A 23,967-nucleotide genomic window follows, 5' to 3' on the forward strand; every position below is an offset into this window, starting at 1 on the left:
CATCGTGATTTTCAAAGTCTTATTTTGCGTGCTCAGTATTTTTTAAATAAAGTTCAAACACTTGGCAGGGATCGTCAAGAAATACTTTTTTAAAAGCCGTAAACCAATTATATCATAAATGTGTATACTAAATCGGGAATATCAAGTAAAACAAAGAGCTAATATATACAAGAAGACAGTGACTCAGTCACAAAAGGTTCACATAAAAGTATTTATTTTTCGTGCAACTTTCATTACAGAAACTATTTCACGTTCAACGTTAAATTAGGTCTTATTTCACGATTTTTCGTGCAAGCACCCACCCTTTACCACCCTCTCATAACTATACCTTATCCCAACTAATTTGCCTTACTGATGGATGGACAGACAGCCACACATGCTGACAGACGAATAAATTGCAAACCTCAAGTCCCCTTCAACTTCACCCGTGGGAGAATAATAAAGATAATGTATTATCTGCTAAACTACCTTAACCTCTCGTCCAACTCAGCAGAGATCCTGGTAGCCTCTTCCATGTTCATACCACATTCCTTGACCATCATATCTATTGGTAGAGCAGTCAACTGAAAACAATAAAGAACAGCATTGCTATAAATAACCTGCCAATTAGTCAAAACAATTTCCAATATATATATCTTCTATCCTGATTGATGCAAAAATGCAGATATTTTGTTGATATAAACCTTCCGAACATGTTTTATCCCAATCTATCAAGAACTGTGAAAGTACAAGGGATTAAAAGGCAGATGTATACTTGGCAATATGCTTTTATCTACACTTGACATTTACCAAAATAAACCAAACAATACTGTGCAATTGAATTCAAACTTGATCTGTGTTTTGTGGTAATAAGCATTGTGTATAAGTTTCGTAACATTTGGTTGAAGCAAACTTAAGTAAAGAACAGAAACCAACTTTGGGACGTACGTACAGATGGACAAGGGTAAAACTTAATGCCCCCTCTGCTACAGCCACAGATACAGTTGGGGCAGAAAAATCACATTTTTTGTGTATTACCTAGGGCTAATAATCTTCAACCTCTTTTAAATTCAACTGCTATATGAGGATTGTAATGATATCCTATGTGGATAATTTTATCGGTTTCCAACTGCTAAATTGACACTACTCCACGCTGATGCTAGGAATAATTTGTATACCATTTTCTTGTTTTCAATTTTGTTAAGACCATATCCTTTAACATGATACATGCGAATAAAATTTAGTTTGCTGGACATGTTATTTACAGTGGATTCATTTTTCGTGGATACAAACTTTTGTGGTTTAAGGAAAACTTGAATTGTTGTTGATAGTTAATTCTATGGTTGTATCGAATGATGCATGCAAGCCTACAGAAAATTTGTCATTCATTAAACATTTGAATTCATGGTTCATCTGAAATCCATGAAAATTGGTATCCAACGAATAATAATGCCTTATTTTTCAATTTATCTTATCAATAGCCTAACTAACCTGTTCTATAGTGAACTTGTCTAGACCCTATCAATAGTCTGACTAACCTGTTCTATAGTGAACTTGTCTAGACCCTATCAATAGTCTGACTAACCTGTTCTATAGTAAACTTGTCTAGACCCTATCAATAGTCTGACTAACCTGTTCTATAGTGAACTTGTCTAGACCCTATCAATAGTCTGACTAACCTGTTCTATAGTGAACTTGTCTAGACCACTTCTATATTTCTGTAGTTGTAGTTTATTGACCAGAGCAGTAATCTGATCCATGCCAGTATCTCCAGGAGAGTTGGCACGACTGTTGTTTGGTGAAGCATGACCAGAGGACGCTGGAGATTGATAGGGAGGCCTAAAATTATAATTCAAAAAAATCAAAACTAACATGGGTTTCTTTTTTTTTCATTTTGCATCCTTCTAATGCCTGTCAATGACTGAAAGCGAAAATGCAGGTCTTGACCTGAATGGAGGACGAAAATGTCAGGTCATATCACTTATTATCTTAATTCAGTTGAAATTAAGTATTTAAAGGCCTTTTTTATAATATCCATATACTATAACATGCACAGAGAAAGTTGTGTCATTGGCAATCATATCACATCTTCTTATTTTAATAATATCAAAGCACAATAAGTAAAATAACTTTAAATTGGTCTCTGCAAAGTCTGTTTATAATTTTCCTGGCTTCAAACACCAATATGCTTATTTATTATGGTGAGGGGTATAATAAATATGTTACAATTTGATTTAACTTTTTAACTTTGAATAATGTTTACTAAAAATTGTAAACCAAATTATTGTTGTGGATACTTTTATTCATGTTTAACCCTTGCAGCAATTTAATTTCATCATTTTCAAATTTGGTTGATAAACTTAGTAAAGGAAAGATCCAAGTATTACATACAATGACATATTCACAACCATTTATTTTTGCATTATTTTTGTAGTTTTCACGAAAATTAGTTGGTTTACAGAAAACTGATCAAAAAGATAGTGGACGAATTTAACAATATCAAAATAGCCCTCGCCCTAGCTTGGAATTCTCCTTCCAAAAGTGCAGCTATTTTTTCTTTAACACTTTCTGCCGATACACAAACTTGAACCAACCATAAGTGAGGGAAGTAATGGTCTGAGTTGTAACCTACCTAAACATAGGTCCATAATAAGGTACATGTTGTACTGTCATTGGTGATGGTATACAATTCACTGAATCTCCTGAAAAGAGAAAAGATAATCATCATGTAATATTTTTTCCATTTAAATAATAATATAATAGGTATTGATATATAAAAATGTGTCTTATTACAATTTCAAATCTGGTAATTGTGGAATCTAATCCATATCTAGTATAATAAATTTGAATTTCTGTGTCACAGCTAGCCAATGCTTACTTTAGGATATTTTGCATAGACAAAAATCATATGTCACACAAAATGGTATCTCCATGAATATCAATTAATGAAAAAAAAACATTAAGTATAGCACTGAAAGATGTCTGCAAAAGTGTTTAGTTAAAACAGAACAATATAACCAGATGCTCCCCAGGGTGCAGCTTTATACAACCGCAGAGGTCGAAACCCTGAACAGTTGGGGCAAGTATGGACACAACATTTAAGCTTGATACAGCTCTGAATTTGGATTGTGATTAAATAGTTGACACAACATAAGTTTCTGACACAGAATAAATGTGGTCTAAGAACTTAAACTTAAAAACTTAAAAAAATTTAAATTGGACATTTACCGATTATGGTCCAATATCCAAAATCTAAATACATGGTTAGATTCAGCATATCATAGAACCCCAAGAATTCAATTTTTGATGAAATCAAATAATGTTCAATTTTAGACCCTTGAGACCAATTTGATAACCGGGCCCAAATATTAAAATTCTAAATACATGGTTAGGTTCAGCATATTGAAGAACCCCATATATTCAATTTTTGATGAAATCAAACAAAGTTTAATTTACAGAGTTCACGAAATCTTTTTTTCCCCTGGTGGTCCTTGAAGAAAATCTACTGGTCCTCACTATTAATTCTATTGAAAAATACTAAAATTGTGTCAGTCCTATGCAAAATTTTGGTGGTAAAATCCTGAGGACTGACACTTTTCGCGAACTCTGAATTTATGACCCTTTGGACCTTAATCATGTTAATATAGACCAATTTGAAAATGGGACAATACTGTGCAATTGAATATTTCTTGCTATTGCGCAAAACTGTGCAATTGCAAATTTCTTGCTATTGCACAATATTGTGCAATTAGATATTTCTTGCTATTGCACAATACTGTGCAATTGAAGATTTCTTGCTATTGCGGAATACTTTGCAACTGAAAATTTCTTGTTATTGCACAATACTAAATACTATTATTTTTTACCCTGATTTGGACCAACTTGAAAACTGGGCCCATAATCAAAAATCTAAGTCCATGTTTAGATTCAGCATATCAAAGTACCCCAAGAATTCAATTTTTGTTATAATCAAGCTAAGTTTAATTTTGGACCCTTTGGACCTTAAATCGAAATTTCAAAACAGGACCAAAAATTAAGAATCTGAATACACGGTTAGATTTGGCATATCAAAGAACCCCAATAATTCATTTTTTGATGAATTCAAACAGAGTTTAATTTTGGACCCTTTTGGCCCCTAATTCGTTGGGACCAAAACTCCAAAAATCAATCCAAGCCTTCCTTTTGTGGTCATAAACCTTATGTTAAAATTTCAAAGATTTTTATTAACTTATACTAAAGTTATTCTGCAAAAAACAAGAAAAATGCTTATTTGGGACCTGTTTGTGGCCCCTAATTCCTAAACTGTTTGAACCATAACACCCAAAATCAATCCCAACCTTCCTTTTGTGGTCATAAACCTTGTGTTTAAATTTTATAGATTTCTATTTACTTTTACTAAAGTTAGAGTGCGAAAACTAAATGTCTTCAGACGACGCCACCGTGATACCAATATACGACCAATTTTTTTTCGATTTTTGCGGTCATATAAAAAATAATACATGGAATGTTAAAAAATATCATGCAGCAAATAATTGTTGAGAAAACAGGTGTGTTAAATCCAGGAAGTCACAAAATAACAGATGACTGGTTTACATCTTTTAATAATTCTATCAAAGGAACCAGCAAATATTTTATCAAGCGCACATACGTGTACATGTTTAAAATGAAAATATAAACACAGTCAACATCAATCCTTTAATCTTGTAATTTTGAATTAAAAATGTCATTTTAATCTCAGCGATCTTTTAATGGAAAAGCTGTCATCATGGTTATTGTTTATCTAGAGAAGATATGTAGCAGATTTGCATAAGAAAAATCCTAATAAGCAATTAATAAAATTAATTAAATGAACAGTGATGTTATAGCTGTTCTTCATCTTCATGCTGGACTTCAATGATAAAAGTAAACATATGATTTTGCCTCAAACCAGAAAAAAATTAAATCAAAGCAAAATTATGTTAAACATATGTAAATAGTTAACTATGATGAAACTGTCCCCTGATAGATCATGCAGCCTGTTTTCCAGCTCCAACAGTAAGGCAAATAGCAACATGACAATATATATTCATTCTGGTAAAGTTCTACAATCTAACAACACACTTCTAAACTAACATATGTCAGTTCATATTAGGATAATGTATAGAGATCACTCAATTCATACTACTGATGACTACCTATTAGGATATAAATAGCTATTTTTAAGTTTATATTTTTGTATATATAATGTATATAGATATAGATAATGTAACAGAATCTATTCTACCAAAGGTGTGAGTGTGACAAAAAGGAAAATAACAAAAATACAGAATTTCCTGGAACTAATAATTATAAAACTGAGAGCATGTCGAATGCTATCTATATATCGAGGTGGCAAAAGGAACAAATGTGATGGGTTTCTAACCCAAATATGTTGATAAATATGCTGAGGATAAATGCAATTATAGTCTTTTAAATCATTGACTTTTTTTATTGCTCTGAACTAAAGAGTGCCTTTTAAATATATTTTTTAAAGGGTTCTACTGAACCTTGTGTCTGGCCTGCTGTCAGCGTACAAATGTAATGATGACCGTAAAAAGTTTACACAATATTTTTTTCCTTTAGATGTGTGTCTTTAACTTTAAGATAAACTTCTGTCCAAGTTTAATTATGGTTTGAAAATCTATCATGTTAAAAAAGTTTAATCCCAGACTGTATTTAAATGTCAACTGCAAAAAAAATAACTCCATCTATCATTTTCTATCAGCAAGAAAATGAAAAATGAAGAAAAAATATTTAAAATTTTTTTGTCTTTTAATTAGAAAAAGTGGTTGAAAACTTATTTTACCAGTTTATAAATAAATGCAGTTTAATACACAAAGGTCAGAAAACAAAGTTAACCTACATTATCTTTTTGTTCTAAAACACTCAATCTGTTAAACTTAAGAGTATGATGCACTGATACTCCTTTAACAATTTAAAGAATTGTGATTAGTATACTGATCTAAGATAGCATATACTATATCAATTAATATTTGTGAAAACAATTTTCAGATGGCATATACAATCCTAGAAAGAGAATAAAAACTATACACTTGTAGGCATGTGGTAAACACACAAGCTGTACAATGTCAAGCAGTGACACACACCACAGTAATGTAAAATCTTCCTACCTTGAGGAAAATTAGAGTTGTATACAGTGAAAGACTGCGTTGGTGTGTAAGGTGTGGTACACATTGATTCCATATCTAAACAAGATTGGGCACAACATTAATTTATATTGTGATCATTAATCATGTCACTATGTCCTAATGTGTACTTTCAAATAACAGTAATAACATTCTTTGTATTTTTTTAAAAGAAATAAATGTTTAAATCAATGATAAACAATCATTAAATAGGTTCTTTTTGTTAGAAAATTAAACAGCCAGAAATAAAACTAACATAAGTGTAGAGAAATAAGACAGAAAAGAAAAAAAAGAGATAATTTTTGTTCAGTCCTCTTTTTTTTTTTACTAAACAGTAGTGCAAAATGATAATCAACAAAATATACAATGGCTATAATGCATCTTTCAGATGCAAATTTGACTATCCTGATGTATGAAACAGCACTCTTATTAGATTGATGAACATTCTAATTGCTTTATTTACCTTCTGTACTACCCTCATTAGCAGGTGGAATGTCAGGTAAAGCTGATTGTTCAGGTAGTGGTGGGTTATTCTGAAAGTTGTCTCCCTTAAAGAACTGTATGAAATGGTCCGATTCCCTGACATGTTTTGGTAAGTTGGACAAATAACTACAAAAGAATAAATATGTCAAATAAAATTTCAATATAATGTGTACAAGTGAATATCAGCCTTTTTACAGTGTTAACTTGCTAGCATTAGGATAACAACGATAACAAAGTTTGTCTGTTGTATTTGCACAATAAGACTGCTGACAATATTCACCTTGTAAAATGATAAGTTAACATGTTCTCTGCAGTTACCTGCACGAAAGCAGTCTCCTTCTGCAATTCTAACAAAACAAATGAAGACTACTTTCTTTGTAAAACCGGTTTAAATCATTTACAAGTTCAAATAAAGTTCAAACCAACTGATGTTTAAATAAGATACCAACATACTCATTACTCAATCTCTCAAACAAGACATAGATTTATAACTATGATTAAGACAGAACCAGATGCTCCGCAGGGCGTAGCTTTATACGACCGCAGAGGTTGAACCCTGAACGGTTAGGGCAAGTATGGACACAACATTCAAGCTGGATTCAGCTCTAAATTTGGATTGTGATTAAATAGTTGACACAGCATAGGTTTCTGACACAGAATGAATGTGTTCTAATGAACTTAAAATTTTTGTTCCTCTTAGAGCAATTCACTATGCTGTTGAATATTAATCCTCTCAAAAAAATGTTTGAAGAAATTTTCTTTTTTATTTATGAAATTTCAAATGAGAAAAATTGAACCCAATTTTTTTAATCACATCCCCCTTTCCCTTATTCCAAAACTAATCTCAATTAAAATTTCTAATGGAGTTTGCAACAATAACTACTCATTTAAATACATCATAAAATATTAAGATGTAAAAAAACTGCTTGTTATCACTGAATGGTAAAGATTATTTTAATTTATCAGTTGGTAGTAAAAAGTGAATATACATTGTATATTGTATATAACAAAGATTTAAGTTGATTCTGGACAAAGAAAGATAACTCCAATTAAAAAAAAATCTTGCTATTGCACAATATTTTGCAATTAGATATTTCTTGCTTACTATTCTGGACAAAGAAAGATAACTCTAATTAAATTTTTTTTTGATATTTCACAATATTGTGCAATTAGATATTTCTTGCCATTGCGCAATACTGTGCAATTGAAAAGACTTGCTATTGCACAATACTTAATATAATAATTTTAGATCCTGATTTGGACCAACTTGAAAACTGGGCCCATAATAAAAAATCTAAGTACATTTTTGAATTCAGCATATCAAAGAACTTCAAGATTTCAATTTTTGTTAAAATCAGACTAAGTTTAATTTTGGACCCTTTGGACTTTAGTGTAGAACAATTTGAAAACAGGACCAAAAATGAAGAATCTACATACACAGTTAGATTTGGTATATCAAAGAACCCCATTTATTCAATTTTTGATGAAATCAAACAAAGTTTAATTTTGGACCCCGATTTGGACCAACTTGAAAACTGGGCCAATAATCAAGAATCTAAGTACATTTTTAGATTCAGCATATCAAAGAACCTAACTGATTCATTTTTTGTCAAAATCAAACTAAGTTTAATTTTGGACCCTTTGGACCTTAATGTAGACCAATTTGAAAACGGGACCAAAAGTTAAGAATCTACATACACAGTCATGACAGTTAGATTCAGCATATCAAAGAACCCCAATTATTCAATTTTGATGAAATCAAACAAAAGTTTAATTTTGGACCCTTTGGGCCCCTTATTATGTTGGGACCAAAACTCCCAAAATCAAACCCAACCTTTCTTTTATGGTCATAAACCTTGTGTTTAAATTTCATAGATTTCTATTTACTTATACTAACGTTATGGTGCGAAAACCAAGAAAAATGCTTATTTGGGTCCCTTTTTGGCCCCTAATTCCTAAACTGTTGGGACCTAAACTCCCAAAATCAATACCAACCTTCCTTTTGTAGTCATTAACATTGTGTTTAAATTTCATTGATTTCTATTTACTTAAACTAATGTTATTGTGCGAAAACCAAGAATAATGCTTATTTGGGCCCTTTTTTGGCCCCTAATTCCTAAACTGTTGAGACCAAAACTCCCAAAATCAATCCCAACCGTTCTTTTGTGGTCATAAACCTTGTGTCAAAATTTCATAGATTTCTATTAACTTAAACTAAAGTTATAGTGCGAAAACCAAGAAAATGCTTATTTGGGCCCTTTTTGGCCCCTAATTCCTAAAATGTTGGGACCAAAACTCCCAAAATCAATACCAACCTTCCTTTTGTGGTCATAAACCTTGTGTTAAAATTTCATAGATTTCCATTCACTTTTACTAAAGTTAGAGTGCGAAAACTAAAAGTATTCGGACGCCGGACGACGACGACGACGACGACGCCGACGCCAACGTGATAGCAATATACGACGAAAATTTTTTCAAAATTTGCGGTCGTATAAAAAGTAGCAGCAAACTGACATTTTCTTTAATTTTTCCAAGACCAATGTATTAACTTTCAACCAGAACAAATCTAAAAATATTTCAAAACCACCTTCAGTGTCTAATTTTAATACCAGCTATCAGTATAACACCTTTTTCAGGTTCAATAAAGTATAAAGGTTTCAATATTAATCTGTTCTCTTTTATTACATACTTCAGGTTTTGGGATTTTCTTTCAGAGTCAAAAGATCTGCTATTTCACAAAGATAGAAATTTCATTTATTTTCATTTCCGTTTTTGAATGATTTTTCTTTATTCAAACATTTAAATGAACTATATGAAATTGCCTATTGGTATTACATAATATTCATTGATATTTTCAAATAAGAAAATAAGCAACTGTTACATAATGTTTATTAAATATTTTTGTTCAAAGCTACCAATTTCAATTATGCAATATATAATTTTCTGCAGAAAAGTATTTTTGAAATGCATTTTTCACCCATGTAAATCCAACTATATGATAAAATCTCTGCCAACATATGAATCAACTTATTATAAAGTTCATTTAGAAGACGTATAAATTTCTTTTAGGCCACATGAGAAGATCCATGTTTGTTTTTCAACTTATTGAAATAAAAGTCTTTTATCAACAAATATTTTGCTAGCATCTAACATTATAAAGGAATATTACTCAAGAACTGTCAAAGATATACAACCAATAATAAGCATTGTACATACATTTAAAACAAACTTATTAAATTAGGGAACGAAACGAAAAATTCAGCAATTTTTTCTTTTGTAAAAGGGCATAACCCATGAACGGTAAAAATGACACCACCAAAATTGATCTGTGTTTTGTGTTTATAAGATTGTGTATAAGTTTCATAACATTTGGTTGAACATTTTTTTCTTTTGTAAAGGGGCATAACTCTTGAACTGTAAAAGTGAAGCCACCAAAATTCACTCTATCTGTGTTTTGTGGTAATAAGCATCGTGTATAAGTTTCATTACATTTAGCTGAAGCTGAAGACAGACAGACAAGGGTAAAACTTAATGCTCCCTCTGCTACAGCAGGGCCATAAATATTGTCTGTAGCCGATGATTTTTAAAACTAACTGCATGAACTGAACTCCTGTTAAATATACAGATATCCATAAAGTTTGTCCATGTTCAAATAACATAAATCTTAATAGGGAATAACAGGGATAATCTGATACAAAGGCAGCATAATAACCTTAACAGGTAATCCTTCAAAATGAATCTTAACAAATTTGAAATTGTACACAATTATTTACAAGGAAATCTATGTTTTGCTTAAAATAATAAAAATATCTACTTGTGTATCTCTTGCAAGCGTATTAAAAAAGGGCTAGGTGTCCTTTAAGTAATAATAAAAGTTATCAGTAATAAGGTTCTATTTTCAGTTGCCTACTGTAAGAAACGGATTTGCTAAATGTTGAAGGCTTTACAGTGCCATGTAATTGTTTACATCCACATCTTTCCACTGTTGATGGATAGTTGTCCGTAACAGTTAGGCAATCATACCAGGTTCCCTTTTTTATATGCACAGCTGAATATTCATGTCAATAGGAGTCATGACACTGGTGACCTTCAATGCATCAATCAATTCTCACCTTACAAATGATTGATTGATTGATTTATTTATTGGTTTTCAACACCACTATTAACACTATTGAAATTTTTTTTGGCTGTCTGTTTTTGTTGTTATCCAGAGTGCCTGCAGAGAACCACCAACCTTCATCTTTACAGGGGGTCTCATTGGGGGGTTCCGATCACAGATCCCGCTTACTGTTTTGTCAGATTCCCGTATCCCGCTTACACTATGTACGTAAGCAATTCTCATTTTTTTGTGATTTACCGGGTCCTGCTAGACCTCATTTCCCGTTTTCACGACACAATAATTGAACTTTCACGTGTCCCACTTACAAAATATCGGCAATCCCGTGTCACGCTTAGACCAAAATGAGACCCACTTTACAAATGAAGTTTCTTGGACTTCAATCAGTTCTTACCTTACAAATGAAGTTACTTGCTGATGTCCTTTATCTTGGCCATCATCTTTCTGTGGACTTCCTGATAAGATAAACAAAAAAATATCTGAGTTGTATATATCATCATCTAACTCAACAAAATAGTTAATTATTTTCATACTCCAAATGTTTACCTTGGATTAATCTCTTATTGAGGATACATTGATTATGTGGATTTTGTGACGTCATGCAAGACTTAAAATTCAAGATTATGGATTTTTTTAAGTTCAGCTGATTTTTTTACAGAGTTATCTCCCTGTAGTGTTATTTACTAGCTTAGACCAATACTGAGTTGTATATATATATAGGAATACAAACCTAAGTAAAATGACACCCCATCTTGTTTAATGTTCTCATCATCAGGAAACTGCTGATACACCTGTAATATACACACCAGACTTAATATAACATTCTATAACATGTAACATTTTTTTCAAAAGAACTAAACAAGTTAAACATAACATGTGATTCAATCAGAAAATTACATGCAGTCAAACGTTTGGTTGGCCACACAAAATAAATGAGAAACAGGGTTCTTAGTCCTGCAGTGACACACTTTTCATGTTGAATCCAGTCCTTTGCAAAAATCTTTTCATTTTTTCAATGTAAAACAGAAAACCAGTTTGAACCCTGAAAATGCCAATCCCCTTTATAAAGGAATACCCTTCCTAGAGCGATCAGCACCAGATAAAAGGGATTATTTACAGCACTGTGGTTTATCCCGCTGTTTCTTTGTGACTTGGTTTTTCGTTGATTTCTTTATTATGTGCACTTGTTGCTTAACTTATGATTTTTCTCTTACGTGTATTGTCTATTGGACTTTAAATATTCCTATTTACAGATAATATACTTTTACAAGACAGGTTCTGTAATGGCACCTCAGTATCTTAGAAAGTTTCATGTATCTTTAATGACAATAATAGAGTTGAACTTATGTAGATACATGTACACTATAAATTAAGTCTCTATGTTCTTTTCTTTTGTTTTATTTTCTATTTCAGCCTGAGATGTATTTGCATCGTTTCTTTCATGCTGAGATAGTCATCTTAGACTGGCAAATATAACATTTTTGAACCCTTGATGTCTAGCCAAAGAAAAATCAATCATTTCGAAAAAAAAAAAAACATGCTTTACTTTACCCATCTTGATAACATTGAGCTGCCAGCCAATTGGCTATTCCTTTTAGTAAGCACATAACAATGAGTTTGACCCTTATTACAGAAACACATACTGTTGGACGTGATATGTCCAAATTAATGTTTCATACCTTTTGATGAAATTCTCTTAATTCTGGATATGTTTTGTTGACTTCTGTTTTTTCACCATTAGACCAAGAGACCTGTTAAATAATAAAAATTAGATATGTTACATGTTTAATGAATAATTCAGAAAACTGTTGATCTTTTGTCATTCAGTAAACTGGGAATTATGCTTCATCCATTCAGCACATAAGATGGTTTGGTCATTCTGTATATAAGATGTTGTTCTTTTTAAACTGTAAATTATACCTTTGCCATTCAGTATATAAGATGGATTTTTTTAACTGTGAACTGAATTATAGATAAGATATAAGTTGGCAAGGTTGCTTTTTTCCCTTTTCAACTCTATTTTAAACTCAATTTTGTTCATAAACCAGGCCCTGCAGTTTATAAAACACTTGAGTTTCAAGCACTAATATCCCCCTCCAAGTACAGAGTCAAGTTTTATGACCAATATCCCCCTCCAAGTACAAAGTCAAGTTTTATTACTAATATCCCCCTCCAAGTACAGAGTCAAGTTTTATGACCAATATCCCCCTCCAAGTACAGAGTCAAGTTTTATGACTAATATCCCCCTCCAAGTACAGAGTCAAGTTTTATGACCAATATCCCCCTCCAAGTACAGAGTCAAGTTTTATGACTAATATCCCCCTCTAAGTACAGAGTCAAGTTTTATGACTAATATCCCCCTCCAAGAACACAGTCAAGTTTTATGACCAATATCACAGACTGTCTTGTTCATTTTCAAAGTTCGTAAACATCAAAAAGGAGATAGCTTGCTTTCACCAAATATTCTATTCAAGTTTTAGGAAATATGATTAAACCATTCCCTAGTGTTTGCACGCAAGGCAAGCTTTCACCAAATATTCTATTCTAGTTTTATGAAATATGATTAAACCATTCCCTAGTGTTTGCACGGAGGGAAAGACAGACAGGGAGACCAACAATGGTATAACATGTACTGTCAATGATTGGGTTTTTATAAAACCAGAAAAGAAATCTATATAGTCATTCCAGAAGTGAAAGCAAAACTAGTTCATTTGGTAAACTAGAACAGAAACATTTTTTAGTTTCATATTAAGAATATTTTATCCTATATTTCATACATGGGGTTAAATAAATCATAACTTGTTCTTAAAATAAAAGTCATATAAACACAACTTTTCAAAATGAAAATACATAAAGAACTCAACTCTACAGTGTCAAAAATCAATAACTATACTTGTTCGTTGTTTGATTAAATCATATCTTATTATAAATATATCAGAAGAAAAGTTCTCTTATCAAAATTTAACTATCAATATGAATAAAACTTCCTTTTATTTCAAAACACAACATGTACATTCAAATATATGTTATTCTGTGCCACCCAAAAAATCTATGGTCTTTATTACTTTCGAAGTATTATTTAATTTATTAATCTAACATTTTATCACTGCCTGTACATTGAAATATAGCATGTACTTATTTGTTAATTAAATCAGATGTAATAAATCATAATAAATTATAGAAGGAAGTCAGAAACCCCAGATAAAACTACTGAACTCTGACAGGAAGACTGTCAATCCTAGTCAATTAAGATCAGAACCAATATGTTAACTCACAACCTCAGTGTTGGCAATCAAGTGATACGATATGATGAACTACTTAAACCACTTAACCACTGAAGCCCCAAGATGAATCTTGATACCCTATACATAAAGATAAGATTGATGACCAAATGTGTTACAGACAGACAGACAGACAGACATGACACACATTGGAGCAGGGGTATATATATTTTTTAAGAGGGAAATACTTTTAAGTATCTTAAATAACACACAAACCTGTATCCGAAATTCATGTTTTCTGTCATGTCTCCTGTGTATCTTCTCTTGTTTTAATACATCTATCACATCTACGCTTGTAATAAAAGCTACAAAACAGTAAAGTGACATTTAATCATCAAATTATTTCCTAAGTTTTTATTTCATTCTAACACAACCTATTTATTTAGGAGCATTTGGATAATGAACCTTTTCCTGACAAAAAAAACATCAACTATATTTAATTTTATGAGAAAATGTTTTCCTAGCAGAAGTACTGGACATGCTTTGAAATATGTCGTTAAAATTTTTTTTAACATCCCTAGCACTGTCCATCCTGCTGTATGGCATCTATGCAGATATCATGAGGCAATGTAAAAAATCATTTGCAAATAAAATCTTCAAAGAAATGTCTTCTTGAAGTTGGATTTCTGAGTTAATGAATATGATTGAGATTCACAAGCTAGTCATTCATCATAACATATTCAACTTCTTCAAAACCAAATACTACTTAGACTTATCAATACAGATCTAGAGCTATTGGATAGTCAAATCTTTTACAATCTAACATGAATATCCAACTTTAATATAAACACCATAATTGTCTACTGCAGTTAAAAGATAGTTCAGTACTGTTATCATGTACATGTAATTACATGTTTGTTTAAACTGTTTTAATGAAGAAAATTTGAAGACGCTTATCTTTCTTACATATGACTGGGTTATAAATATAACATAGTGCTGACTTTTAAATAAACTGTTTTCCTGTTTAACGTTTACAATGGTTTTGTAATTGCTGCATTGAGATTTTCTACTTTACTGTTGGCATGGTTTGCATACATTTCAATTAAAAAACGCACCATATACATGCAATAACAATTACAATGAGTCGCGTATCTTCTTGTTTTTAAGTAGATTTACAAAACTGATTTATGATTTTAATCTTAGAACCGTTTAGAAATCATTCCTATGCAACAAATTACAGCAATGAAAATTATGTAATATTTAAGGAATGGTTGTACAGAAACTGTTGACTGTGTAGAATTCAAATCAAAAACCAAATCAACCTATTTCAGGCCAAAAGAAAATGTAATGTGTTAGGTGTACAGAGAAGGAAATGTTGAATCTACGTATACTGTTCAGGATTCCATGCCATATCCTTATTAATTGTGTTCGATCTTTAATTGTCAATTTCAAAGCAATTCTTGGAATTTCAGGATGAAAATGTTAAAAAGATGTCAGCACAATAGATGTCACTAGTGGAAATGCATTAGACATGTTAGAAGAATCAAATTTTCAATTTCTCAGATTTAGATTATGATTAATGACAACAATTTCAGTACCCAAAAAATATATATGCAATTGATGTAAAAAGTTTGGCAAAAGAGCTTTCAGGGCAGACTTTTACATCAAAAGAACTTGTTTCTTTTCTCTTACCCTATAAACATGTACAGGATGTTATCATAATATGCTCATTATTTTCAATTTGTTTGTATTGACATACATTCACTTGTAAGTTTATATTGAATGCTACTTTTTTAGTAATGCAAATTTGTCATGTTTTATGTAATCTGAGTATGAAAGAAAGTTTCTTTAGAATACTAATATCATTGACTCTGAGCATTGACTATCAGAAAAGTCTCAAACTGTTAGTGTACAATGTCAGGGTAGCTATAGGGAGTTATGTAATAACTGTTGGCCTTCATCTGCACACCCACGTCATTTGTAACACTTTTTTGTACATGCTATCTAACAGTGAATTTGTTGATTTTATAACACATTGACAGACAAATAAACAAACAAATAATCACAGAATTGGCAAGAAGGTTTTAATTAGATAATAGGGAGAAAAGTTTAGGGAATATTCTGTGTGTAACTGTGTATAATGTCATAACATATAGATTTCACTCAAGATATATCTAAAATATCAACAGCAACACTTTAACTGTAAGATGATAAGGCTCTCACTTTCCTTTATGTATTAAACAACAGCTTACAGACAAAATCTCTCACTAATAATGTCCAAAAACAAGAAAACAAAAAGTGGCCCAGTAGAACATGAAGAAAACATTTTGTTTCCTTATAATACTTAACTTTTTACAGACCTCAATGAATTTATGGATCATTTACAGCTAATTATGCAAAACAATCAATTGCTGTATCTAGGACATCTGATTATTTTTAGCGATATACTCCACCATCATGACCATTGAGTCATCTATTTTTCCTAAGTGTCTCAAATTAAAGTAGAGGTACTTATAGTAATTGACAATAGACCATTCTTTGCAATATACACCACTTGATTTCAATCACAATACAATTCACATTATTCTTTTGAAAGCAGAATCTTAGAAGTGTTAGAAAATATCTTTAATTAGCTCTTGACAGCCTTACAATTGCATGTACATTTTATTTTGATGGAAGGATGCAATTATTTCTCCCACAAGAGCACTGAAGCATAGATTTATTATGGTTAAACTTGGTCGTGCAGGAAACACCAGAATCAAAATCGTTTTTTTCCTTTTTTGTTTTTTTTTTAGGAGATACAGGAAATTTCTACTTCAATTCCACAGTTATTCAGAATGGCAATAATATCAAATGTACCTAATAGTTTCAACATTTATAATGAAGCTAGTTCTTTGATGTTGTCATAGTTATATGTTTCCCATCACATGTGGATATTATTTTCAAGCACTATTTGTTTATCAATTTCTATCTCCTACCACTAGTCATGCTAGTCTACAGTTGATACTTTGTGTGTAAAAAAAACAGCTGGGTACCCATTTCTTAAAAACCAAAAATAACCGTTTTTTGTACATAAATTAGGCCGTTAGTACCTACCTTTTTGATGATTAGGTGGACTATGAACTTTGCTGGCAACAGAACATGTATAGCACTGAGTGGCTGTCGGGTTTGGTGAATGCCGATCATTGTCATTTGTCTACAATAGAAATCAAAGGTTTTTAATTAACAGGAATAAAAACCTAAAGTGAATACATTTGTGTAAGTGCTTCAAATTACGAACGCAATATAAAAACCTAAAGTGAAAATATTACTTTAATGCATTCTATTACATGTATTACAATTTACAAACTCAATACAATTACTTGTCAGTAATTGTTGTTGTTGTTATTGGTTTTGGTAGGCGACTTACTTATGTAGTAATAAAAAAGCATATATCTATATGATTTGGCATTTACACATTTATTTTAATGATTACTATTGATTCCGTATCAATCTATAGGTACAAAAAGGAAACTTATCTGTCAGAATGAATTTACTAAGAGGAAAGCAAGTTTTTGATTGAGGTATTTCTATAACAACAAAACAACAAAAATGCTACATACTGTGCAGATCCTGATGGGTAGTTAAAGTCGTTAAACACCCCCATAATATTAACAAATACAATGTACTCTTCACAATTTAACACCAATATCATACTTTCTTGTGAAGACTTTCATTAAATTTAGAATGATTATATTAGAGGTAAACCTAAAGTACTTTAAATATATCCACCAATGCATTTATACATGACCATGTCAAATAGTCGTACAATGTACAATGAATCTTTTCATAATTCATAAATATCAAGAAGGATGCAAAAAGCTACATGTACAGCTACATTTGTACCTCATGCAATTTATTATATAAAACACAGTTTGTTTGCATATACATGTAACAATTCGTGCATGGCTAATCCTATTTAGTTGGGTTATTTTTCGTCATACATTTCTGATCAATTTTTCCAGAATTCTAAATTACTCCAGATTAAAATAATTCCTTTTTCATTTGAATAGATGAACGAAGTGTCCTACAAATCTTTTATCTTGAAAAATATTTACCTAATTCATTTGTAATTTGAAACAAATGAATCATTTTAAAATAGCTTTTTTATCTGACACACTTTCAAAGCAGGATAAAATGAGATAAAAACCCTGTATAATAAATTAAATACAACATAGACATTTGTACATACATATTTATAGCAATTATGTATGTCAAAATGTTCGATGATGTATTTTTGCATCAGTTGTTGGGGGAACTGCAAAAGTCACAAAAATTACATTTTTCTATTATTCTTTTCCCAGATGTCACATTTGATGTCAAAAGCATGTCAGACAAACATAACTTAAATGGGCTACTTTAAACCGGGTTAATGGAGCTCCTCTTTAAAAAATTCAGTTGTATCATATGATGTAATTCTTGCATGCTACACCACACATTTTGATTATTTTGTACCTTTTTATGCACTATTTGTAATTCATATAGATTACTTATCATTCTTATTAATGCATGTAGTGTTATGAATGTTGCAAGATGTATTAAACTTTTTTCCTAATGTTTAATCATTTTCATCATGTTTAATGCATGTAGCAACATTCTGTTTGCAATGTAGACTCGTTTTTGTCAGTCCTAGACCCAATTTCATGTCATTCAAGAACATTACAATGTAAGGTGCCATGATTGTTTACATGGGAAAACCCGGAAAAGAAAATGAAAATCTTACATTTATCAAAAAACATTATTTTGTGCATGTTGTGGTGCATGGATGTTTGGTTTGGTAGTTCACTAGTTGGCTATTGGTTTTAACTTGATGAATTAAGGATCATTACTGATATTATATGTTGCTGATATTTATATTTGAATATATGCAAATCATCCCCTAAACATGCTAAAATACCCATATTCATAAGTTTTCTTCAAAATCTTACTGGAGAGAATAAACACTGAGCATCTGCAACTTGTGGGAAAGAATTTTTGAATCGATAAGCAGACAAGATTTCAAAGCCTTTTTACCTTTTTCCTTTTTTTATGGAATACTATACACATGCACGTTGCCACCATTCAACAATTCTTGATATTTGGTAAAGACACATGTAGACTTGTGTACAAAATGTATGCATGCATGGATCAAGAAATAATTCATGGCAGCGGTAGAAAACTCGAATATTTTACCCTGAGTGTTAGCGTAAATGCCCAACCCATGTTTAAATGAAAACAAATCTATGGCTGCCATGAATGAATTCCATTCTAATAGGTCAGATTCAGTAAATTTGTTAACCGTGAAAGCCCTATACCAAAAACAAGAACTATCTTTAAAAAAGATATCCGACGTATTTAAATTTGAGTATATATATGTTTAAAACTATCATTTTGATAACCTTCAGAAGCACAAAGATACCATTAAAATTTCACATGCGTAGGTGCGTTCTAAAAGTCATGTACGTTCGTACAACAAAGTTTACATTAAAAATTATATAATTGTCCCGAATAAACAGCTGTCACGGATGCAAAGAGCTATTGGAGAAACAATTATTTTAATAAAAATATAAATCTTTGTAAGATCTAGTTCAAGTATTTATAGTTTTTCACTTGCTTTCCATCACGATATAATTAACGAGACGTTTTTTCAAACACAACCAAATCACCCACCATGACAGCATTTTGTCCAATCACCGAAAGGATTTTCGAGCATGCGTATTCTGTTGCCATAGTTAAGCGTCCTTAAGTTCAAAGGGCACAAACCGAAACTATACCGACTATGTCGGAAAAAGTATACACACCATACTGTGTTGGCTGTTCCGTTTTACCCACATATAATGTTAGTAATATTATATAATTCAATAACATTTTTTTTTAATCGCATTTTTCATCTATATATTTTCTTCCAATGTAATTTTATTGCATTTTGAGGTGTACAAGACGCTTTAAAACGTCCCCTAACAACATGAATAACATTTGATTTTTTATCTATGGAAACATACTTGTGACATCACCTTGTTAGGTTGCCATGCTAAGACAATAACATCATTTTGCGGAATTTTCTTTTTGTGAAATTTACATGTCCCATGAAAAATAAATTGAAATGGACTGATTTGTTTATTTTGATGTAGAATAGAGATACATGTAACTACATGTATATTGTATCTGAATCTTGGCCTACTTAAACCAGGATTTTTGATGTCAAAAATTGAGAATAACTGGTATTATATATAAGTTTTGAGTAATCTGGAACAGTCGATTTTGTGTATGTATGCGCTTGCGCTAAAAGTAGATATACTGTGATTATACTGGTTGACGAGAATGAAAATTCTACCATGGAGGAACTTTCACCAAGACAAATAAACAGCTACGTCATGAGCGCATGATACACCTGTCACTTTTTCAAAGAATAAAGTTCAATTATATAATTACTTCTTGATGTCAAAAGGGAGCTTAATTACATCAAAAGATATAAACAATTCACCAAAGTTTCATGAGAACTGCTGAAAGCATATTTGAGTTATTGTCCAAAAACTGGAAAATCCCTCTTTTTTTTAGATGAATAAAAAAAAACACAACTCAGACATAAAATCTGAAATTCATAAAAAACAAAAGGGAACGTCAATAGATATCAACAATTCACCAAATTTTCATGCAAAAATGGTTTAAGCGTTTTTGTGTTAGTGTTCGACATGTTGACGACGGACGTACAGACAACAGTATACCATCATGACCATAATACTTCCCATATTAAAACTCTGCATTTGTTCGTCTTTATTGTGTTTTTTAATCTTAGTTCCTTTGAACATGAACATGTATCATTGTATGTTTCAGACTTTACATTTAGCTGAACTGGTAAATTTGTATGTATACATCACTGCTTTTTGGTTGGGTTTTATGGTGGTTTTTGTGTCATTGTCACATTCCCCTTTTCCATTCTGCATTCTGATACATGTATATATGTAAAATGTACATGAAATCTGCAATTTGGTTGGGTTGTTGCAGGGCTCTCACTAGGGTGAGTCCATGAGCCCCCAACAAAAATCTTAGATACTCCCCTGAAAGGTCTAATACACTGTGTTTCTGAAGATCTGCACACCTACAGTCCTTTGGGTTTGCCAATAGGGCTCTTCAGGGTTACTTCGGCCATATTGGATAGGGGGCAGATTTTTTAGAAAGAGGTGGAAATAGTATGAAAGTATGGGAAATTCTATGTGTGTTCCCAAGCAACTGCTGTGTTTTAATGATGTTTTCCCGTATTTTTCACACCATTTTTACCTCCATTATAAAAATCGGTATCTGGTCCGTTCACCCTAATAACATGTTCGCCCTGGGTCCATTCACCCCGAGTTCGTTTGCCCATAGAGTCTATTCGCCCTACTAAAAAAATATTAATATTCAGGGCATTGAAGTTGAATAAACTTGTTCAGATATTTCTATGGTACATATTCTTGAAAGGAGTAGGTCCGGTAAGGGCCGATTTTGGCCTCAAATTTCAGGTTCATCTAACGAACGTTTTTGGACACTTTTTAAACACTTAAGTGTCTATTTCAATTGATTCAATGAGTTTATGTGAAAGATTTTAACTGATTTAGTCATTAAAAACGCTCTGATTCAAGCTTAAAAAATATGAAAAATCTATCAAATATGCCAAAAAACGTCACTTTTTAGATGGTTTTTGTCAAAAATGAATGTGGCCGCATCCGTGTTCATCCTCAACCTTTATATATGTTTTGTATTATCATCAAATACAACTTACATTTCAATATTATGAATGAACACGAATGAGGCCACTTTCATTTTAGACGGAAACCGTCTAAAAATTTACCAAAATGCTAAAATTTTTAAGATTTCAGTAATTTAGCATGACTTAATGATGCTAGAACGCGATATTTGTGCATTTTATCGTCAAAAACAGCTGATATTTATGTAGCAGAAGCATTTAACTTTCCAAAATATAGCTTAAAGATTACTTTTTCACAATTTTCTAAAACTGCTCTATTTTGGGGCCAAAAAGGGGTCTTAGTGAACCTACTCCTTTATAGAAAAATGGAAATATTTAAAAGTTTATGGCTTGTTTATATATATATATATAATTAGGATAATTAAGTGTTCAATGACAAAATAATTCAGATCACTGATTATTGTGATACTTGTCTTTTGATGGATAAATAATAAAAACAAACGTTTTGTTTTTGATAAAGTATTCAGCTTGAAATTAATAAAAACAATGATGTACGAACTGTAAATCATGAAACGGATTTACAAGTTCATTTATTATTATACTCTGAGGCTAGTCTCAGTTTTACTGCATACATTCAAGTGTTTTTCGGTCATTACAAGTGTACATGTTATTTGGATAATAACAGTGTTATTCGGTCATTCGAGGTACCGCCCCTCCTACCCCCTCAAAATATCAATAAATATAAATACATTGTATTTCAGTATTCTACTCTGCAAATCAAATGGAAAATGATTAATTGATTGTGGCAATATAAATATTTTCAACAAACTTTAACATATTTTATTCAAATACTTAAAATTATACGACTGGACAACAATTAGAAAAAAATAAAAATCAGGGCGAATGGACCCTGGGTGAACAGATACTTGGGTGAATGTGAATCAGAGCGAATGGACCCGGATTTATACAAATCTGCCCCCTATCCAATATGGCCGAACTATTACCGTGAATAGCCCTTTTCATACACCTTATCGCTAATCCCGGCTGACCCGGCCGCTTGAACTTTTGACGTCAACAACAATCACTTTTCCATTGTGGCGTCAGATATTTTGTTTTATGACGTCAAAATTTTACGGGAACCTGTGTGATTTCCAGCAATGGTGGACAAATAGCGATAAGGTGTATTATATAACAAATGTGCTTGTTAACGTCATACCTTATATACATTAATGCAGATGAAGTGTATAAATGTCAGAAGATTTGAGTCACATGAAAATAAAGTAAACCAGAGGACTTAGGGTGAGAGGCTGAAGTGAAACTATAAATTATGACTTAAACATGTTGAAATCATTATGACTTTTATGTACCTTAGCATAGATGTTGTGCAACTGTTGTTCAACTTTCTTGTAATACTCTGTAAAAACAGTTCTTTGGTGAAAAGTAAAAGCTGGGTGATACTTTGCCATTGTTAGCACCAATAAAATAATATCAATAGTTTTCTTGTCTGTTGAGTTAGAAATGTGAAATGCACTTTTAGAATTTTCCTCCAACAAGCTAAAAATAATGTTTGCACATGGAGTGTTCACTGAATGTAAAAGCGATAGATTAAATGCCATCCCTTCTATCAACGTTTTTTCGTCGACATTTCTATATTTCTTCAATTCGGTCTGATTGTTAGCTTTATTTTCATGTTCCCTGAGGTGATTAAAATCCTTTTTGGCCAGATCCTCGACAACAGAACCTATAAACCTCAACTCCGGAGGCAGACACATTCGCAACATTCCATAAATGTAGTCTATTCGTAGGTGGGGACTAAGGCTTCCGAATTTGGCACAGAGTTCGTCTAATTCCTTACACACCATTGTGATGTGTGGAATAATTTTTCTTTCCAGATAATCGCTATAAAGTTAAAATATTCATCTGTCTGAAGACAGATTCGCCATTGACATGATTAGACCTACATCCGGGTATTCTTGAGGTTAGCCAATAAGTTTTGATAAATCCATTCTTTTCAATAACATATATTTTAAAAAAAGATCTATTTAATTCTCTTTCTGTAATAAAACATTTCGGGTTACATAGTCTATTCAAAAAATTTCATAAATATTTGAAAAATAAAATAAAATATATATTTTTTTTTATTGTAGGTGAATAACTCGTGATGTACAGCATGATTTTTTTTTAACTAAATCGTTTTCCTAAAATATTTCCACTACATTAGTTATTAAACAGTGAATCGTTCCATAAAATTACATTAAATATCTTAATAAGAAAATTATAAGCATATGTTAGATTTTTAAT

At 31.5% G+C, this 23,967-nt stretch overlaps 1 protein-coding gene across 2 annotated transcripts in view; it reads right to left on the reverse strand.

Annotated features, from left to right (window-relative positions):
• Positions 1-23,660, reverse strand: part of LOC139523091 (zinc finger CCHC domain-containing protein 2-like) — a 36,625-nt gene extending 12,965 nt beyond the window's left edge. Inside the window, exons 1-11 of one of the 2 annotated variants that reach the window (XM_071316856.1) lie at positions 23,034-23,641; positions 17,061-17,160; positions 14,241-14,329; positions 12,423-12,494; positions 11,474-11,534; positions 11,138-11,198; positions 6,607-6,752; positions 6,129-6,203; positions 2,612-2,681; positions 1,659-1,818; positions 469-563 (exon numbers count right to left, since the gene is read on the reverse strand). In XM_071316856.1, the coding sequence (XP_071172957.1) occupies positions 469-563; positions 1,659-1,818; positions 2,612-2,681; positions 6,129-6,203; positions 6,607-6,752; positions 11,138-11,198; positions 11,474-11,534; positions 12,423-12,494; positions 14,241-14,329; positions 17,061-17,160; positions 23,034-23,528 (1,424 nt within the window). In that variant the 5' untranslated portion in view covers positions 23,529-23,641. Of the gene's footprint in view, positions 1-468; positions 564-1,658; positions 1,819-2,611; positions 2,682-6,128; positions 6,204-6,606; positions 6,753-11,137; positions 11,199-11,473; positions 11,535-12,422; positions 12,495-14,240; positions 14,330-17,060; positions 17,161-23,033 lie in introns of both variants that reach the window. The other variant, XM_071316857.1, reaches the window with a different exon arrangement.
• Between the last annotated feature and the right edge of the window lie 307 nt (positions 23,661-23,967).

The sequence above is a fragment of the Mytilus edulis genome, chromosome 5 (genome assembly GCF_963676685.1).
Source record: "Mytilus edulis chromosome 5, xbMytEdul2.2, whole genome shotgun sequence".
NCBI lineage: Eukaryota > Metazoa > Mollusca > Bivalvia > Mytilida > Mytilidae > Mytilus > Mytilus edulis.